This window comes from Sander vitreus, chromosome 4 (assembly GCF_031162955.1).
Source record: "Sander vitreus isolate 19-12246 chromosome 4, sanVit1, whole genome shotgun sequence".
Taxonomy (NCBI): Eukaryota; Metazoa; Chordata; class Actinopteri; order Perciformes; family Percidae; genus Sander; species Sander vitreus.
Genome location: NC_135858.1, coordinates 7,030,237 through 7,047,785, shown reverse-complemented (window position 1 = coordinate 7,047,785; position 17,549 = coordinate 7,030,237). Strand labels below are relative to the sequence as shown.

Sequence of the window (17,549 nt, the reverse complement as noted above, 5' to 3'; positions counted from 1 at the left end):
ATGCCCAGTTTGACAGCCAGGCCGGATTGCCATATATACCTGTAAAACATAAACCCAGCGCGCTATTGTAACGTTAGTACAGCCATGAAAGCAGCAAATAAACAAACAGGATCAACGGAGATAGATTCTACCCGACCTAAAAAAACCTGGCATGTTTCTAACAGTTGCGTGACCAGAGACATAAACCCCGGGTAAATATTGGAGATGTATTTGAAAGATGGAGACAGCTTAGAGCCCAAAAGGACGCAGAGTTGGCTAATTTCCTACTGAACAGGTAGGCTAAGCTTAGTTTCAGGCTAATTTATCATGGCTACAAGGGACAGGCATTTTATCTCATTACAACATTTGTGTACTCACATTGAATTATATAGCTAGAGTACCCGAGTTGGTTACTCGCAAAAACAATTGAGACACAGCCAGTAAAGTCATCATGACTGGTCCTGGCTAACGCCGCCATGCTAACCCTGCTAACTGCTAAAGTTATCGGAGGACCAGGCAAGCGGGCCACGGCTGTTTACAACGTGTAACGTTAGCTTGTTCAGCGGCCGTAGCCGACAACGGTCAGTTATTTTAAGCCAAGAGAGGGGGCTGTAAATCGGGAAGAGGGGACCGTGAGTTTGCAGTGTGTTTAGCGATTGTTGCCGTAATTCTAAGCCAATAAAGTGTGTAAATCGGGTGGAAAGGACGGTAGGGTAACGTTAGTGTTATTTTTAGCGGTTCTCACCGTAATTCAGCGTAGGGTGTGTCTGTCCGTCGAGTGGAGAGGACAGCAAGGTTGTTTAGCGTATAGCGGTTCCTACCGTAATTCTAAGCCGAAAAAGTGTGCCTGGCAGTTGAGTACAGAGCTCCGCGTGAGCATGGGCTTTATGACTGTCAATATAGCCAGCATTTAACGTTAGCTACTCCACTGTGCTGTGAAATAATGTCTGGCTATGTGAGACAAGTGTCTAGCAACATTGTTGTGGCTGCTGCGGTCTCATCCGGGGGGAGACGATTCTCTCCAGTATTTTGAATTTGTACTGCAGTAACTATTTTAAACACTAGCTGTCAGTATTACATATTGCATCTTTAAAAAAATCCTCCTTTTTATGTTGCCATGGTAACACTCCCCTCTCCCTCCACAACGCCTTTATTGCAACTTCAGAGCATTGATATTTAACATGACATTGTTAAAATCTAAAAAAAGGAAATTATGTTAAAAGGAATGCAGATCTTTGAAGAATATTTTTGCCTGCTGAACACATGACTGATTTCCTTTGCTGGACAGTCAGAACACACAGATTGCATTATTATGCTCTTGATTACAAAACTAATGGGAAGGGGCAACGACCTGAGCACAGAACAGCAGAGCACAGTGCTACTTGACATAGCTAACAGATTATTTCTATTTCTGCTACAAGGACAGGACATGTAATTTCATGTAGTATTTTATAAAGAAGGGCAGCTTGGCCGCAAAAAAAGAATAGCAAGTATTGTGCTCACATTACGAAACATCCAGGTGCAATGCATAGAACAGAAGACCTGACTCTTACATCCCAAACCACAAATCTGTCTTAACATGTTTGTGGCTTTATGATAGGAGGTGATCCCCAGGAACATGTGATCTGTGTATCATTGTGGGACAATCATAAATAGTGTGTGTGTGTGTGTGTGTGTGTGTGTGTGTGTGTGTGTGTGTGTGTGTGTGTGTGTGTGTGTGTTTTTAATGTTATCTGTTGACTGTTGGAGCAGACGATGCAAAAACAATTTCTGTGTAGACAGACAATAAAGTGTTATCTTATCTTATCTCTTATCTTAATAGTGTCACCCAACTTCCTGCTTTGCTACTGATGGACAGTCCTAATTACAACAGTTGTTATAGGGCTTTGTACGGTGGACCTGAAGTGCAAATCACAACAGCAAATAGAAAAACGCAACAGCAAATCATAAAACACAACGGCAAATAGGAAAACAGAACGGCAAATATGAAAACACGACAGCAAATAGGAAAACACGACAGCAAATAGGAAAACACGACAGCAAATAGGAAACCACGACAGCAAATAGGAAACCACGACAGCAAATATGAAAACACGACAGCAAATAGGAAACCACGACAGCAAATAGGAAAACACGACAGCAAATAGGAAAACACGACAGCAAATATGAAAACACAACAGCAAATATGAACAAATCATAAAACACAACGGCAAGTAGGAAAACACGACAGCAAATAGGAAAACAAATAGGAAGTGTTTTCCTATTTGCTGTCGTGTTTTCCTATTTTGCTGTCGTGTTTTCCTATTTGCCGTTGTGTTTTATAATTTGTTGAAGTGTTTTCGTATTTGCTGTCGTGTTTTCCTATTTGCCGTTGTGTTTTATGATTTGCTGTTGCGTTTTTCTATTTGCTGTTGTGATTTGCACTTCAGGGCCACCGTAGATTTGTCACTTGAACATTAGTCTATATCCACAACGTTCCACCAATAAAAACACTGATCAGAAGGTCTGGATAGAATCTTCTTTTTGGAATAAACATGACTGAACGGACTCACACAAAGTTTGAAATGAATAATTTAATAGTGCAACAGGCAAAGCCGACTTTTCCGCATGCATTTCTTATGACAGTATAACAATTTTATCGGTCACTCTGAAAACATAGCATTATTCTTACCATGAGGTGTGCTGTAATTTGCCTTTGATCAGGAGCACCGTATGCATGAAACGGGATGAGGGATTTAGTTGTGAGACCTGATGAGATGTGGGGGATATAAACCCTCCACTTAAGGAGCCACCTCTGGAACTTCTAAATCAAGTCACAGGAACTGTCACTGAAGGACACTGAATGTGACTGGCCTCTGACGCATGCCTCAAATGAATGTTCAGTTTGACAAAGTCAAATTTATTTTACAACTCACCAAGCATTATCGCTGCATAGTCCATGGGTCCACTAATGTTAAACACAGGTGGTTTTTCCTACTGTGACCAGTCAAAATGTCTGCTGTGAAAATTGGCAACGAGCTAAAGACATGAACAACAAAAAGGGTGCGCTGACACGGAGTAACATTAGCATTCATTTGGAGTTGTGTTTCTGACCACCTGATGATATAAATCCAGTAGTCACTCTTCTTTCAGCCTCCACCGGGAAAATATATTTCTAGCTACTAAATGATCCAATAAGCTCACCAGCTAGTTGCACAGCTGGTTTGTCAGATCTTTTCACTAAAAACAGCTGCCTACTAAAAGCGATGAGCTACAAGATGCTAAATTACTTTTTAGTACTGAGGGGAACGAAAGTTGGTTAATAATTTCTGGTTTTGTCACTATGAGTAACACCATTACAAGTCTTTTTCATTACATTAATATAACAAGACTACAGCCACGCTAGCAGTACAGAACTAAATGCTAATATCAGTGTGCAAAGTCACAGTGGCTCTGTTCGAAATTGTATACTAACATACTATTCATTCTAAGTATGGCATACAATTGAGTATAGTGCATTCAAACTGCATAGTATGTGGATTTTGTGACAAGCGAAATGCCTGGATCTATACTAAATTAGGAAGAATTTCTGAGTATGCTACATAGCAAGCTCACTGCATATACTGTTGGCAGCACGAGAGGGGAAGTCAGAGGATCATAAAGTGTTCAAAACTCGTCCTCTAGATACTGAAATATCATACATACACCAACATTTACAGCAATAGCTTGTAAGATAGTTTACTCAAAACCAAAAATGACAACCTTAGTTGTACTCAATTAGTGAGTAAATGTCAGGGGATCACCAAAGTCAGCAGGCTGAATTTCTGCACGCAAATTCATGGCAATCTATCCAGTAGTTGAGATATTTTAGTCTGAATGAAGGTGGTGGACCGACTGACCTACTGACCGACAGACTGACATCCAAGTCATGCTACTCAATGAAAAATGCTCTTTACATACACCCTCTAGTATTCGGAAATGTAAATATAGACACAAAGAAGTCTCTTATTTGTTTATTTTGTGGAAATATGAATCAAGCACAAAACTACCAGCTGTTAAGAAAAATTAAACAATCAAGTTCTTTTGGGATCTTTGGTTTGCCAAAGATATCTATCGAATCCCCCCATTTAATTAAAAAGGACTGATTACAATCTTATGAGGCACGGTGTCTGTGGATATCAGCTGCTGATTGATTAGTGTGGCTGCAGCCATTTCTCTACTTAATATAACCATCCACCACAATAGCCTCAAGCGTTACATCTACATCACCAAATCCTATCGAGTGCTATTACTATAACCGTGATAAGAAAGACACACACTGCATGAAAGGCCCTTTGTGCAGCCACAACACATTCATCCACCACACCTCTCTCCACGAGAAGGCCGATTTCCATGCGCAGCCGAGCATGAGACAGATACAGTATTAGGACAAAGAACAGCTACTATATGGCTGCAGTGTGTATGTCCATAACATGACAGCAGTGGGTAACACAACAGGCTTGTTAGATATGAAGCTGAGCTTCCTGACAGAAAAGTAACTCCAAAATCTAGAAATGTTCATCCTCTCTTGAGTGAAAACATCTTGGAATCCTGAGCACACAGGCAAAAATAACCCTGCAATCGTTTTCTTTTCATTTACTTTTCTCCCTCAGCCTTGTGTACGCATCTATTCTTGTCTGCTCTAGGCAGCTGGAGGAGAGAGCCTGTTGCATTTGTTGTTTCCATGGCAACGGGGGAGCAGAGGGTCCCAAGGTCGGAACGAGAGCACCGGGAGCCGAGCTGATATGAGACCGGAGGCTTGACCCTGCTGGCTGCTGCTGCGCTGGGCTGTAGGCATGTTGTTTTTGGACTTTTCATTACTGTCTCTTCCTCCTGCCTGGCACTGACATGATGAATTGTCACCAGACAAGGGTTGTTAATCATTTCTGGGGTCGCACAAGCAATAAAACATGGAGCTCTGTTCCTGCATTTGATGATGAGAAGGAGTGGAGTATGTCCTGATAAAGATGGAGAGAGAGTTTTAAAGATAGGGGAGGAGAGTGTTTCGCTGCTGGAAAGTGGATTACATCCATTATTTAGGAGCTGCTTCCCCTTCACTGTGAGAGAACAGAGAAAAAAGGAGGAAAGTGTTTGCAGGGTACAAACATCTCCTTTGTGCCTCTTTGTTGATGGCAGTATGTCCTGAATAAGATCCAATTCTTACACAAGTAAATAACAGACCGAATTATAGTAAAGAAAAATCTAATTTTTAAATTATACGTAATAGGTACTTATTTACAATAAAATCCTTTCTTATTGTATAAAATAATCTTAACAAGTAAGTTGCATTGCATGTCTCCTTTACTAGGACAGGAAGCCAGAGCCATAAATGTAGCCATGTAAAAACACTTTCAGTTCATTGTATCAAAAGGAGTAAAATGCACTGAGGCCGCAGAGAAACTAAGCCAAAAAAAGCTATGATATGAGATGATACTGTCATCTCTGCTTCCCATTTACTCGTAGGAGCTGCACAGATTGTGTCCATGGGGTAATCTTGAATGCATACTTTTGAACATATAGTATTAAGTACCTTGGCGTGTGTTGTAGCAAGTGGAAGGAACGTCATATGATGAAAACTCAGATACTCTTCAGAGTTCTCTGCCTGTTAAAGCAAACATACATGCATCCAATGTCTAAGTGAGGGTGTGAGAGGACCCTCACTTAGAAAGAGAAAATCTTTCGGCAAAGGGAGGAGATACAGTAAGAGGAGGAATGAGTGTGGACAAAGGGAGAAATAGGGCATAGAAAAGGCTCAAATCAAAGTAAGCAGGGAGAGGAGGAACATTTTTTTAAGACTGGTCTATCCAGGCTTTGATGTTGTGAAAGGATGGGAGCTCCTTGCTTTACTTTTCTTCAAAGACTTCAAACACTCTCTCTCTCTCTCTCTCTCTCTCTCAGCTTGAGATAACGTTAGCCTCCTCACTCTCGTTTGATTCTGATGATTCTAATGGCTGTGACAACCAAAGAGACCGAACCAAAACAACCACACACTTGTTTATTCGTTGAATATATTATTTTATTTTAACATAATCATCATCATCATAGTTTAACTTTTAATGTTCCCTTCATTCATTTAAAATGATCACCTCTGAATGTACACATACTGCAAACTGTCAAAAATATACAAACAAATGCAGGCTTGTGCTATAGTCTGGTCAAATGTCTAAAAAACGGTGGCACTGGGGGGAGAGAGAGAGAGAGAGAGAGAGAGAGAGAGAGAGAGAGAGAGAGAGAGAGAGAGAGAGAGAGAGACATTGAAACCGGTTAAGACATGCACAGCATCATTGTGAGCACCGGTTACAGTGATCCAGGTGCGTGGTACTTCCATGGGATCCTCGTGGAAAAGTACATACATTTCATCATCTGACAGTGCGGCACAAAATGCCCGTCACATATCAAATCAAAAGCAAAATGTTGCTTGTTAATGGAACTGTTAGGCACATCATTGTTTTTTATGGTTTTATATTTTCTGGAAAAGTCTGAGTTACTGTAAATGTAGAATGCTTAACCAAAAACAAGAACCAAAAAAAAGAGGGAAAAAAAAATAACATACGATTTAAAAAAAGGAAGAAAACCGCTTTCAAAAGTCATTTTGGAATCACTGTCATGTTAGTAACTCAACATTGTTACATCATGTGTGTGTGTGCGTGTGCGTGTGTGTGTTAGTTCACAATTGGGTGCATTTCTGTAGAAGTGGTAATGTGAGTGAGTACTTGAGGTGTTTGTGTGTAGTGGCGGTGATTGGCTGACAGCCGTCCATTCAGATGCTCAGGTCTCTGGGGCTGTCCTTGTAGGTCTTCTTGGGCTCAGGGAGGGCAGATGAGCGACTGGTGTTGCTCTTGAGCGTGCTGTAGTACTCTCTCACCTTAGCCGCTACAAAAGTGTCATCATCCTCTTCGTCCTCCGAGTCGTACCTTCTGAAACTCCTTAACGGGGAGATGTCTCGTCCCAGGCTGCGGGCTCGGTATCGCGGCTCGGGGGAACTGCCTCGGCTGGCGTAGCGCCCATCCTTCTCCGTCCTCTCAGGTGAGCGCCCCCTCAGCAGCGAGCTGTACCTCTTGTAGCCTGAATCTGAGTCGGGGGTGCGCACTCTGGGCAAGGTGTTGTCTCTGAAGGCGTCTCTCTGGCCACGGGATGCCACATCCATTAGCAGCCTGTCCCCCCTGTAGGCTCTATCCATGGAGGAGGCTCTCAAAAGCAGGCTGTCCTCCCCGTACAGGCGCTCCTCCCTGCGCAGCGGTAGTAGAGTGGCCTCTCTGTTCAGGCGGTCCAGGGCTGGGGGCTCACGGAGGATGCTGTCCTCAAGAGGGAAGCTGAGTTCAGGAGTCTTGGTTGGCTCCTTCAATACAGCCTTTCCCCAGTTGGGCTTCTCGTTGCTGCGGCCCTGTCTCTCTGGGGAGGTGTACCGGCGATAAGGCTCTGAGGAATGGGCGTGGCGTCTGGTGGGGGAGTGGTGCTGAGAGCGGTGGGGGGACATGTGGCGGTGAGGCGGGCGGTATGGAGAGCGGTATGGAGAGCGGTGGCGGCGATGTGGGGAGGAGTGGTGACCTTGGCGTCTGTCCGGGGAGCGGCCATGGCGGTGTCCCCCGTGGCGGCTATCCAGGGTGTTTTCTGCACTGCGCGACCGGCTGTGCCCCTTGTTAGGTGAACGGTGGCGGCTACGGTGGTGCCCGCTGGAATGGTGGCGGTGGCCGTCACTTCCTTTGTCATCCTTCTTCTTGGACACAGCCTTCTCCATGGACTTCTTCCCCCTGTGTTTTCCCGTGGTAGTTTTCTTGTTGGGGGAGCGGTGGCGGTGGTTGGAATGGTGGTGCTTGCCAGTGCCAGTAGAGTGGCGGGTCGGCTCCTTCTTGCTCCGGGATGGTTGTTCTGGTGGGTAGTTTGATTCCGATGGCGTGTTGGTTGGGGGCAGGGTGCTCACTTCCGCAGCGTTTTGTAACCCTGAGGCTGGGTTGGCTGGGCTGATGTCGTTGGGGCTGCCGTCTGTAACAAAATGTGACATACAGACGAGGGCAGGGGGATCAAACATGCATCTTGAGTCACAAATCTCCTATGTGCTTTCACATTAACCATGCGGAATCACTCAGACATGAAGCTGAGAACATTTCCAATGGAAGCCATTCTGATGTTAATGCCAGCAAAGATGGCTAGTTGTTAGATGGCACAGCAACAGCCAATGAGTAAAACATTAGTGTAGCTTACACGTGAGAATAAAAGGCAGTGACACAAAGGCAGCCAGTGCTTGAAGAGACTTGTTACCCACAACAAACCTGTTCCCAGGTCTACCTGGGGTCACCTCTCTGAAGCAGAATGGGACTTGGCTGGTCGGGCAGCTGGACTGGAGGCTGGTTGGTCAATGTGCTGCATGTAGATGATGCTGCTTGATTGTACTGATTAGCCATGCTCTTTCATGCACGTTCATAATGCCCTAAAACTTTGTAAATGTTTACAGCAAATAAAATGCTCAAGATGAGATCCAAAAACTATTACTATACTGCATGTGCAGTTTAAAGATCCCATGGCATGAAAATGTCACTTTATGAGGTTTTTTGAACATATGCGTTCCCCAAGCCTGCCTATGGTCCCCCAGTGGCTAGAAATGGCGATAGGTGTACACCGAGCCCTGGGTATCCTGCTCTGCCTTTGAGAAAATGAAAGCTCAGATGGGCCGATCTGGAATGTCCTCCTTATGAGGTCATAAGGAGGAAGGTTACCTCCCCTTTCTCTGCTTTGCCCGCCCAGAGAATTTGGCCCACCCATGAGAGAGAGACATCATGGCTTTCAAACAAGCAAAGTGGCAGTTGGTCAAGGCCACACTGCAGGAATACAACTAAAGCAGAAAACTAGCGTGATGGTCTAAAGTAGTGTGACTATCTAAACTAATAAACAAGAACAAACTAACACTCTGCATTTCACCTTTGGACGTGTTACCCAAAGGTTAAATGCAACTTGGGCAGACATATGCATGTAAACAAGTATCCGTAACAGCGGCTACGGCAGCGGCGGTACTGGCAATGTATTTTGGGTGGATGGATTTGTATGTATGGGGTAGAGCACGGGCATGGGTGAGTTGAGGCCACACCACACAGATCAGGATGGCGAAAAAGCGAGAGAGAAAATAAGACAGGAAGTGGGAGGAAGAGCCAGACGACAGGGGAGGACAGTTACAAACCGTGGTCTGATTTTGGAGGACAGAGGCCTCCCCCATCTTGTCATTTCTCATACATGCAGTGAGATGGGGAACGGCCATCCCTGAAGGAAGACCAGAGCCCAGGGCAATACAGGAAGAAAGGAAGATACAAAACAAAAGAAAAAAAACAGAAAAAAGAGAAGAGCACAGGGTTTAGATCGCTTGGAACCAACTTGAAGGAAGAAAAGGAGAATTAATTGTGTTGATTTTTTAATGAAAAAAAAAAGTGTTTATTTGATCATTGAGTCATTCAGAATAATGAGACAGTCCAGGAAATTACCCAAACCCTTCAGTGGAACCCATCAGTTACAGAGAAAAGTCCTGGAACCAAGTGCACACAAACTCAGACACACTAACCCACACACACCTAAACGTGGACACAGAAGCAGCAGAAACCCAAACCCCAAAAATAAAGACAGTGAGACTCACACCCACAACAATAGCGTATGAAGCAGTTTTACATTGCTGACAGAAATGAGAAAAAAAAGAAGAAAAAAACTAGGCAAGAGGTTGTGCCAACTAAAAAGTTTGAATAATGATCCAAAATATACAAGTTCACATGATGTCATATTGGTGCAGGTTAAGACAGCACATTCTTAGCGCAAATAAAATTACATTGACAAACTTTTCAAGACGGACAAATATATCTCCACTCAAAAGAAAAGTAACAAAAATAAAAAGAAAACATTTATGATGACTCGTGACTATCAATCAAAACTGGTCAATACAATTAAAAAAAGGAACGTTCCATAAATATTATGGAAAATAGACAATAGAAGGGGAAAAAAAATCCAATTTACACTTTTGACAAGTTCATGCAGCAATAGACTTTTATCCATTAATATGTGGCTTCGATCATGGCTCTGTACACGGAACAAAAATACTTGTAAAAATGCCTCTATTCTTTTCATCACTGTACAAAACGTCTTTATCATTGGAGCGACTCTTTCTTTTTGAATGGGGATGGGTGGAGTTCCTATTGTCACAGCTTTTCAATTACATTAACAGTGGGTGCAAATAAAATCCATGGATTAGTGAGTAATGTCAAGCACAGTATAGTGAGATTTTCCTCTTTGAAATGGCAAAAAAAAAGAAGCATCAGACTGCCTTTTCTTCTCAATACAGTTCTCACTTAAAACCCTTAAGAGTTCAGTAGCTTACATTCACCTTCAATAAATATCATAAATATGCTTGTGTCACATCCTAACCAAAGCTGTGAGATGTCCCATTTTATCATGGGATGCAATGGATCAAGTTTTCTTTTCCTCTTAATGCTAAATTAGTGTTTAATGAGGATTTGGAGCCCTCAATATGACTTCTTACTCACAGGAAACACTGATTTGTCACTACTCCGGTTATTCAAACCCTGTAAACAGTTTCTGTTTTCATGTAGCACTGAAATCAGACCCACCACCATTCTGTAAAGTCCCAGCAGAGTGCTTTTGCTCAGTGGCCAGAAGGTGAAAAGTGACAGCGGGATGACATGGAAACTGAGAGCAGGTGACAGCAGGAGGGGGCAACAGCACCCAGAGGAGCAACCTCCACCCCTGCTCCCCCCCCCAAAATCCCAAAGCCCAGTAGTGACCTCCACCAGAAAGAGACACAAGACCAACCAACCCCTTCCCCCTCCCTGGTGGGTTTGTCCCAGGGATGGGTGTAGGGTCCTGGGAGGGTAATATAGTTCTTTCCCCTTCGACCCACCACCGTCCACTGGGTGTCCCCTGGCTCAGGGCGTGAAGATGGGGGAGAAGGGAATGTTTTCGTAGATTGACCCACCATATTCAGGCACAGAGCCATCACCCCTCTTCAGCACCAGATGGGCACGCCGGCCTCCACTCTTGATGAGCTCGATGGCTCGTGCATGCTTCATGCCCTTGGTGCTCTCGCCGTTTATCTCCAAGATTTCATCGCCGACCTACGGAAAGGTAGAAGACCATGAAGGAAAGGGAGACAGGGAGGAAGCAAAAGGTGGGAGGCAGAGAAGAGTGACAGAGTGACAGGCGAGATGGAGGGGAGAGGAGGTAAATCAGAGGGGAAAAGGAGACGTGACAAAAGCCAGAAGGAGGAGAGGAGACAGCAGAGCAAGGCAGGATGCAGAAAACAAGTGACAGTGGGGAAGAAGAGGAAAGATGAGAGGCACGAAGGTTCAAAGGGACACGATGACAGCAGAAGGGAAGGAAAGGGAGGACAGATTGAGGAGAAGTTACATATCAAATCTTCCAACAGCAAAAAAAAAAATTCTAAGTCAACAGTTTCCAGAGAGGACAAATTGCATCGAAAAGCAGCAACTGTGACGCTGAGAGAGGAAAACGAGAGAAAGAGAGAGGGGAAAAAAAATCGAAGCCAGAAAAACACTTTCTGCTTCCTGGTTCTTTGCCTCCACGCCTCAAGTTATCTGACAGTGTTGTCTGCGCCGAGGGAATTCTTCTCTGGCAGAATATGGATCTCTCTCACTGACACCTCTCTCTGCCTCACTGAGCTGCTACTAATAATAGCTCTGCTAATAAGGTGCAAAACCACAAATGTATATATTTATATATGCATGTACAAATGTGCTAATACATGAACACCCACACACTTCCTAACTGTAGCGTATTAATATTTACCAAAAACTCCCTTATATATACATATGCTCTCTGCATATGTCTCACATGCAAACACAAGCAAGAATCAATTAACCCCACATTGTATATTCAATCAAGCAGCCCAGGGGAAATTCTACTGACTTAAGCAATTAATCAAATTAAAGGTTAAATATTACAGTTTTATGACAGCTTCTGTAGAATGCCACTATTAGAGAAACGCTGATTAATTAAAATGTACATATTCTGTGCACAGGTATGCTCCAAGACACTGCAATGTTTGCCTTGTGTTTTGATATTGCACTCACACAGTGAACCTCTTATGTGCTCAAGCCTGGAGGCACCCGTGTTTGTATTCATATATGCATTATGTACATTATGCACAAGCAATTATATTGATAGATAATATTATTCTGATGGCTGTTTTTTGTTAATCAACAGTCAACTGGCTTAGACTGCCCCTGAAAATAGGGAATTACCATATCAGAATCAGTACATAACATCTAGTAGTCAAAATCTAATCACGTTTGAGACAAGTTGTTGTGTTGTCAGTGTAGAAATGTGCAGCACTGTATAAACCCCATTTTTCCCCAAAAATTTTTTACGGTTCCGAAATCTCTCCAACTTCTTAAGTTAAATAGACCATTTATTGTCCCGTTTTTACTGTTAACATTTACAGTGGCGACTACGAAGTACTGCCCTGATCAAGAAATCCCCCAGGTATGTTCCTCACACAAAAAGTAATAATAATTCACCCAAGTGTAAATAAATAAAATGTACATGGCTGGATACCGAAGCTACCAAAAAACCGTTAGAGAACTTTCCATTTTTGTGTCATAATAAGCCAAAACAGTCCAAATGGACAATGCACCCCAGGGGATCTTTTGGGTGGCTCCAAAGAATGATTTAAGCTTAATATTGCTATTCAATGTATATCATTTGCAATAACCTTTATTTAATAAAATGACTGACTTTTACGCTATAGTATGGGTTAGGGTTACTGAGACTGTGTCATCTTCTATGGATCTAAACAGGGCATTATATTTAGAAAAACAGTTGATGTTTTGGTGTGTGAATGCTGTTAGTACACTGAGTCCGTACCCTCATCTTTCCGTTGCGGACGGCCGCTCCGTCCTCAGCTAGCCTCAGCACGTACAGATCCATGTTGTATTCTCTGCCTCCCCGCAGGCTGAAGCCAAAGCCTTTGTTGTCTCGCTCCAGATCTACTGAGTAGAAGTCAGAATCCTGATGGAGACACAGACCGCAGACATGGAAAGAAAGGGAGGGAGGAAAACACATTTGTATCAAGGTTTATGATTAAGTGTGTGTGTGTGTGTCCTTTGAAGTGGGATCCTATTTCAGGAGCATGGGACAAATGCCACCTTCAGGAAAGTCACACCTATTTATTAGGTGTGCCAGACACTGTGGGTGTGGGGGTGTGTGTGTGTGTACATGCATATGCACTGCTGTAAGGATGCTGAAGTATTGATGCTTTGGGCTCTGGGTGGACAAAGAGAACGGGCAAAGATAGAGAGAGAGAGAGAGAGAGAGAGAGAGAGAGAGAGAGAGAGTGTGTGTGTGTGTGTGTGTGTGTGTGTGTGTGTGTGTGTGTGAGAGTGACCGGGCACCACAAGGACAGGGAGACAGCCACAGCAGCTCCTGTCTTCACGCCCTCCTAATCTCCTCTGCTAAGGGATCAATGCTATCTGTGCAAGCCATCTCCACACCACCAGATTAATTCAGCAGTGAACACAGTGGGCTGAGGGGTTACTTTGAAAGCAAACAGGCTTTTCTTAATGCAGGGACTCCTGATAACGCCAGCAGGTGGACGATAAAGGAATAATAAATAAATAAAAATGCACTTTGCTTGTCCTTGGGAAGGTGGGTGGGTGGACTGGCATGAAGGGAGAGAGGAGTAATAGGTGCTAGAACAGCCTGATGGATGTGCGAAAAGACAAATGCTGACATGGTTAGGAAGTTGACTGGATGGAGTGTAGATTGCTGGGCTGTTTGATGGAGACATGAAATGAACAGATGCATGAGTGAAGTGACGGGTGAATGGACGACCTAAATTTAGTGGCCTTCCTTACCTGAGCTGAGACTTGTGTAGGGGGCTGGGGAGGAGGGCCTTGTGGTGCTTTAAATTCAAATGATTCCTGTTTTGGTTTGGTGTTGTTCCTGAGGCAGAAAGATCAGCAGTCAGTGTCAAATATTATACATTATATAATAATATATGTATAATAGACAGTTCATAATAAATGTAATATGCATATTTTTGACGCTGTCTGAAAAACATTCTACTGCCTTTTTTAAGGACATGATTTGGTTTGACTTTTATTAGGAATTTAAAAGCACAACAATTCAAATTAGTATCATGACACAAAATCCCAAAGGACAGCACTTAAAAGCGCTACTGTAAAAAAACACTTATTATTATGGAACACTTATTTCCAAAGTGGTCCTCAATGGAAACAACTTTATTTGTTTTGTACAAATCACTCAATATCCCAGTGTGCCCGTTACCTGGCCTCAGGAGCAGCCTGTTGCTGAGGTGTGTGAGTGGTGGTTATAGTGGCGATCTTCTCCGCATTGGTCAACAAAGACGCATTGGATGACTCTGAGGAGGGTGAGAGAAGGCAAGTTATTGCTTTTCATGTCAGTCATTTGTCACACAGTCCAAGAACCTTTTCTCACCCATGCAAATATACTGCATTGAGTACATTTTTCTGACATTTGCTTTTTGCATACAGCTTCTAATTTAGTACAATTTCTATAAAAGAGTAAAGACTGTGTGATGGAATTATATCCATATTCCACATGTGGAACATTTTCATTTTTCCGTGTTTACATTGGTGTCCATACAGAAGTTGGCAGCTACAAACTAACTGACTTACAGGGAACACCGGCAGCTCCAGCAGCCTCCTGGCTTTCTTTCTTTTCTCTTCACCACTTAGCCAACATCCGGGACACCAGAATAACACAGCGCTTTACATTTGTGCTATCAATCATTTTGTCATGCTGCTTGTAAAATTGTGTTTTTTTTCTCCAAAACGTGCACAGTACATCGCACTGTGGACTGAAACTCCTCCTGTCTGACTCTGAATTGTCAAACAGGAAACACGCACCCTTGCAGCCTCTTGGGACATAACATCTCCTGGTTAATCTGTCTTTTATCTTAACACTAGTTCAGTCATTTTGTGTTATAAATGAATCATGCTGGGCTCTAACGACTAAAACACACCATTACATTACTCATGCCACATAAAGAAACCTCTCTTCCCCTTAACAACCTTATCTTTCTTGGCTATGTACAGGTATCCTTTATTTAAATACAACTCTCCACTCTCTTCTTAGCCCCCTACTCACTATTCCTCTCACGGCCAGTTCCTCTCTCATCTATTCATCTCCTCCACCTCCACCAGTCCCCTTAGTCCCCGTTGGCTTAACTCTTCTATTGCCCAGCTGCCCACACGGTACAAAGTCAACCAGGCAAGCTGCAGCGTGGGTGGGGCAAGCGTTATTTTGGACTACGTTTAGGAGAACCTTTTAGTTCTGGGTGTACGCGAGTGAGTGATGAATCTTTCAGCCCAGTCCTCAGCATAAGGTCCGTGCTGCATCCACAAGAATTTCTGGCAGCAACAATCTCACATATTTTCTGTTGCTCATTTTTCACTTTCAAACCCTCAAATGTGTCCCCGTAAACCCTATTCGCCCCTCCGTCTGCTCATCTACATAACCCACTCCTTCCATTCTGCTGCCTCTCTCCATTTAATCTCTCTACTCAAACTGTTTTCTGTCTGGAAATTAATCTCTTTCCGTTCTGCTCGCGACCCACTGCCTCTTTTCTCCTCTCTGGCACAAAAACATTCACGGCGCAAAGAAAAAGCAGTGAGCTGTTTCTGTAATTTGTCTCTGGCCCTGGCAATATGCCCTTTCGCCCTGAATGGCCCATGTTAGAAAAGAGAGCAGGTAAATTCACAATGAGAAATTCAGGAGAGGGAAAGAAAAGGAGGAGCAGACCAGGAAAGGGAGAAGAAATAAGAGAGGTGGGAGGGCTGTACTACACAATATACTCCAGGTTTTGCAAAAAAAAAAAGGCACATCATATCACCTCAGGTACGTCTGTCTCCCTTTTCGTACACAATAGGAAGCAATGAGGTGTGTTTGGTCTGCGCCTCTAGTCTATACTGCAGAGACATAAGCTTTGATGAAGGCATTAGCGGTTTGTGCGTGCATTACTGTGCACCAGCAGGAACAGTTTCTGTTTTTCTTGTCATTGCAAAAGTATTGAGCATCAGTCGCTAAAACACACTGGCTGTGCTCCCACACAGGGGAGAGGTGATTTCAATGGAGAGGAGCTAAACCTGATTTCACCTGGGGAGAACCTCTTGCGGTGGTATTTATGTAAGAATGTTTAGACAAGATTGATCCAGACAAAAATAGGAATGCTCAGTCATTGTGAAAACAGAGGCAGAGAGAACAGTCACTCACAACTTAGAAACACAAGCCACAATCTTTCCCTGTCACTCTCTGTCTCCATGTCAGACAGCGTCTGTTTGTTTGACACATGCACATAAACCAGAACTTTCCGATAAAGCATGTCCAGTTATTTCTCTCTGACGCCTTCTCTCTTGCTCTCTGTGTCTTCTTGGCAGAGCAATTTTGGCTCGCTGTTCTCATCAAGTGTTCAAAGGGAGAAAAAAAAAAAAAAACTCTTCATCTATTAAGAAGTGAGCCAGAAAGCAACGAGCGGCGGACAAATAGCTCCAATTTCTACCAGCGTGCAGGTTGACAGGGAGTATCGCCTTCCTCGCACACACACATACACTTAATTAAACAGCATTTGTGAAGCATGCCAGGGGGAACTGTCAGCACAAAGCAGTGAGAGCTCTCAGCTGTACCACACAACACAATGTGCACAAACTTTTCCTTAAAACCACTTTAACAAAAACACACACATATACAGAGGAAGTTCTGCATCTCTCTCTCTCTCTCTCTCTCTCTCTCTCTCTCTCTCTCTCTCTCTCTATGTATCATGGTATTTTAAAAGTGCGGCATGCCAAAGGAATAAACGCAAAGGCTGGGAAAGTTCCCAAATACCCCAAGAAGCAGTTCTGTCAACACTGCAGGGAAAGTGAATTGTCCTGCTCCTCAAATATACCCATAATAATAATAATACAATCAATAGTTTAAGATTGTATTGTTTGACTGCCATTAATGTACGATTGAGCAAAGCCACTTGCAACAATCTGCACTTCTACTTAGACAACCTTCATGAACACGCTCTTGCCCAATAGTTTGGCAAAATATGAATTTTTGGCCCAAGGCTACCGACTGTATGTGATATTGTCAGAATGTGTGAGTTGACAATATCCCCCACTGTTCTGAGCACCTTTTAGAACACTGAGGTTGCACTCTGGCAACAGTTTTTCAAGGGAATAGAGACTGTTAAACAAAATCAGAAATCATAACAAACGATTCTGTAGAGTGGAGTCCTTAACTGTCACTCTCTACTCACCGTCTCCAGGAATGATGCGCAGTGTGACGGTGTTCCCGGCCTCCTTGATGAGGTTGACGATGTCAGAGTGGGACTTGTTGGTGATGGAGCACCCGTTCACAGCTAGGATGCGGTCGCCGACTTTCAGCTTCCCGCAGCGGTCTGCTGGGCTCCCTTCGATGATGCGCCCTATTTTGTGGGGCATGGCCACACATGCATTGCCAGCTATAATCACCATTGTCATGTTGTGATATGTGATTCAGTGTATGTGTGTGTGTTGTGT

General features: G+C 43.5%; 1 protein-coding gene across 7 annotated transcripts in view; it reads right to left on the bottom strand.

Annotated features, from left to right (window-relative positions):
• Positions 1-5,988: 5,988 nt before the first annotated feature.
• Positions 5,989-17,549, bottom strand: part of magi1b (membrane associated guanylate kinase, WW and PDZ domain containing 1b) — a 153,131-nt gene continuing 141,570 nt past the window's right edge. For 5 of the 7 annotated variants that reach the window (XM_078247921.1, XM_078247922.1, XM_078247924.1 and 2 more), the window contains 6 exons: positions 17,288-17,455; positions 14,293-14,386; positions 13,860-13,947; positions 12,871-13,014; positions 10,964-11,102; positions 5,989-7,980 (listed from right to left, as the gene is read on the bottom strand). In XM_078247921.1, coding sequence (XP_078104047.1) covers positions 6,758-7,980; positions 10,964-11,102; positions 12,871-13,014; positions 13,860-13,947; positions 14,293-14,386; positions 17,288-17,455 — 1,856 coding nt within the window. In that variant the 3' untranslated portion in view covers positions 5,989-6,757. The other 2 variants (XM_078247927.1, XM_078247928.1) reach the window with 2 other exon arrangements.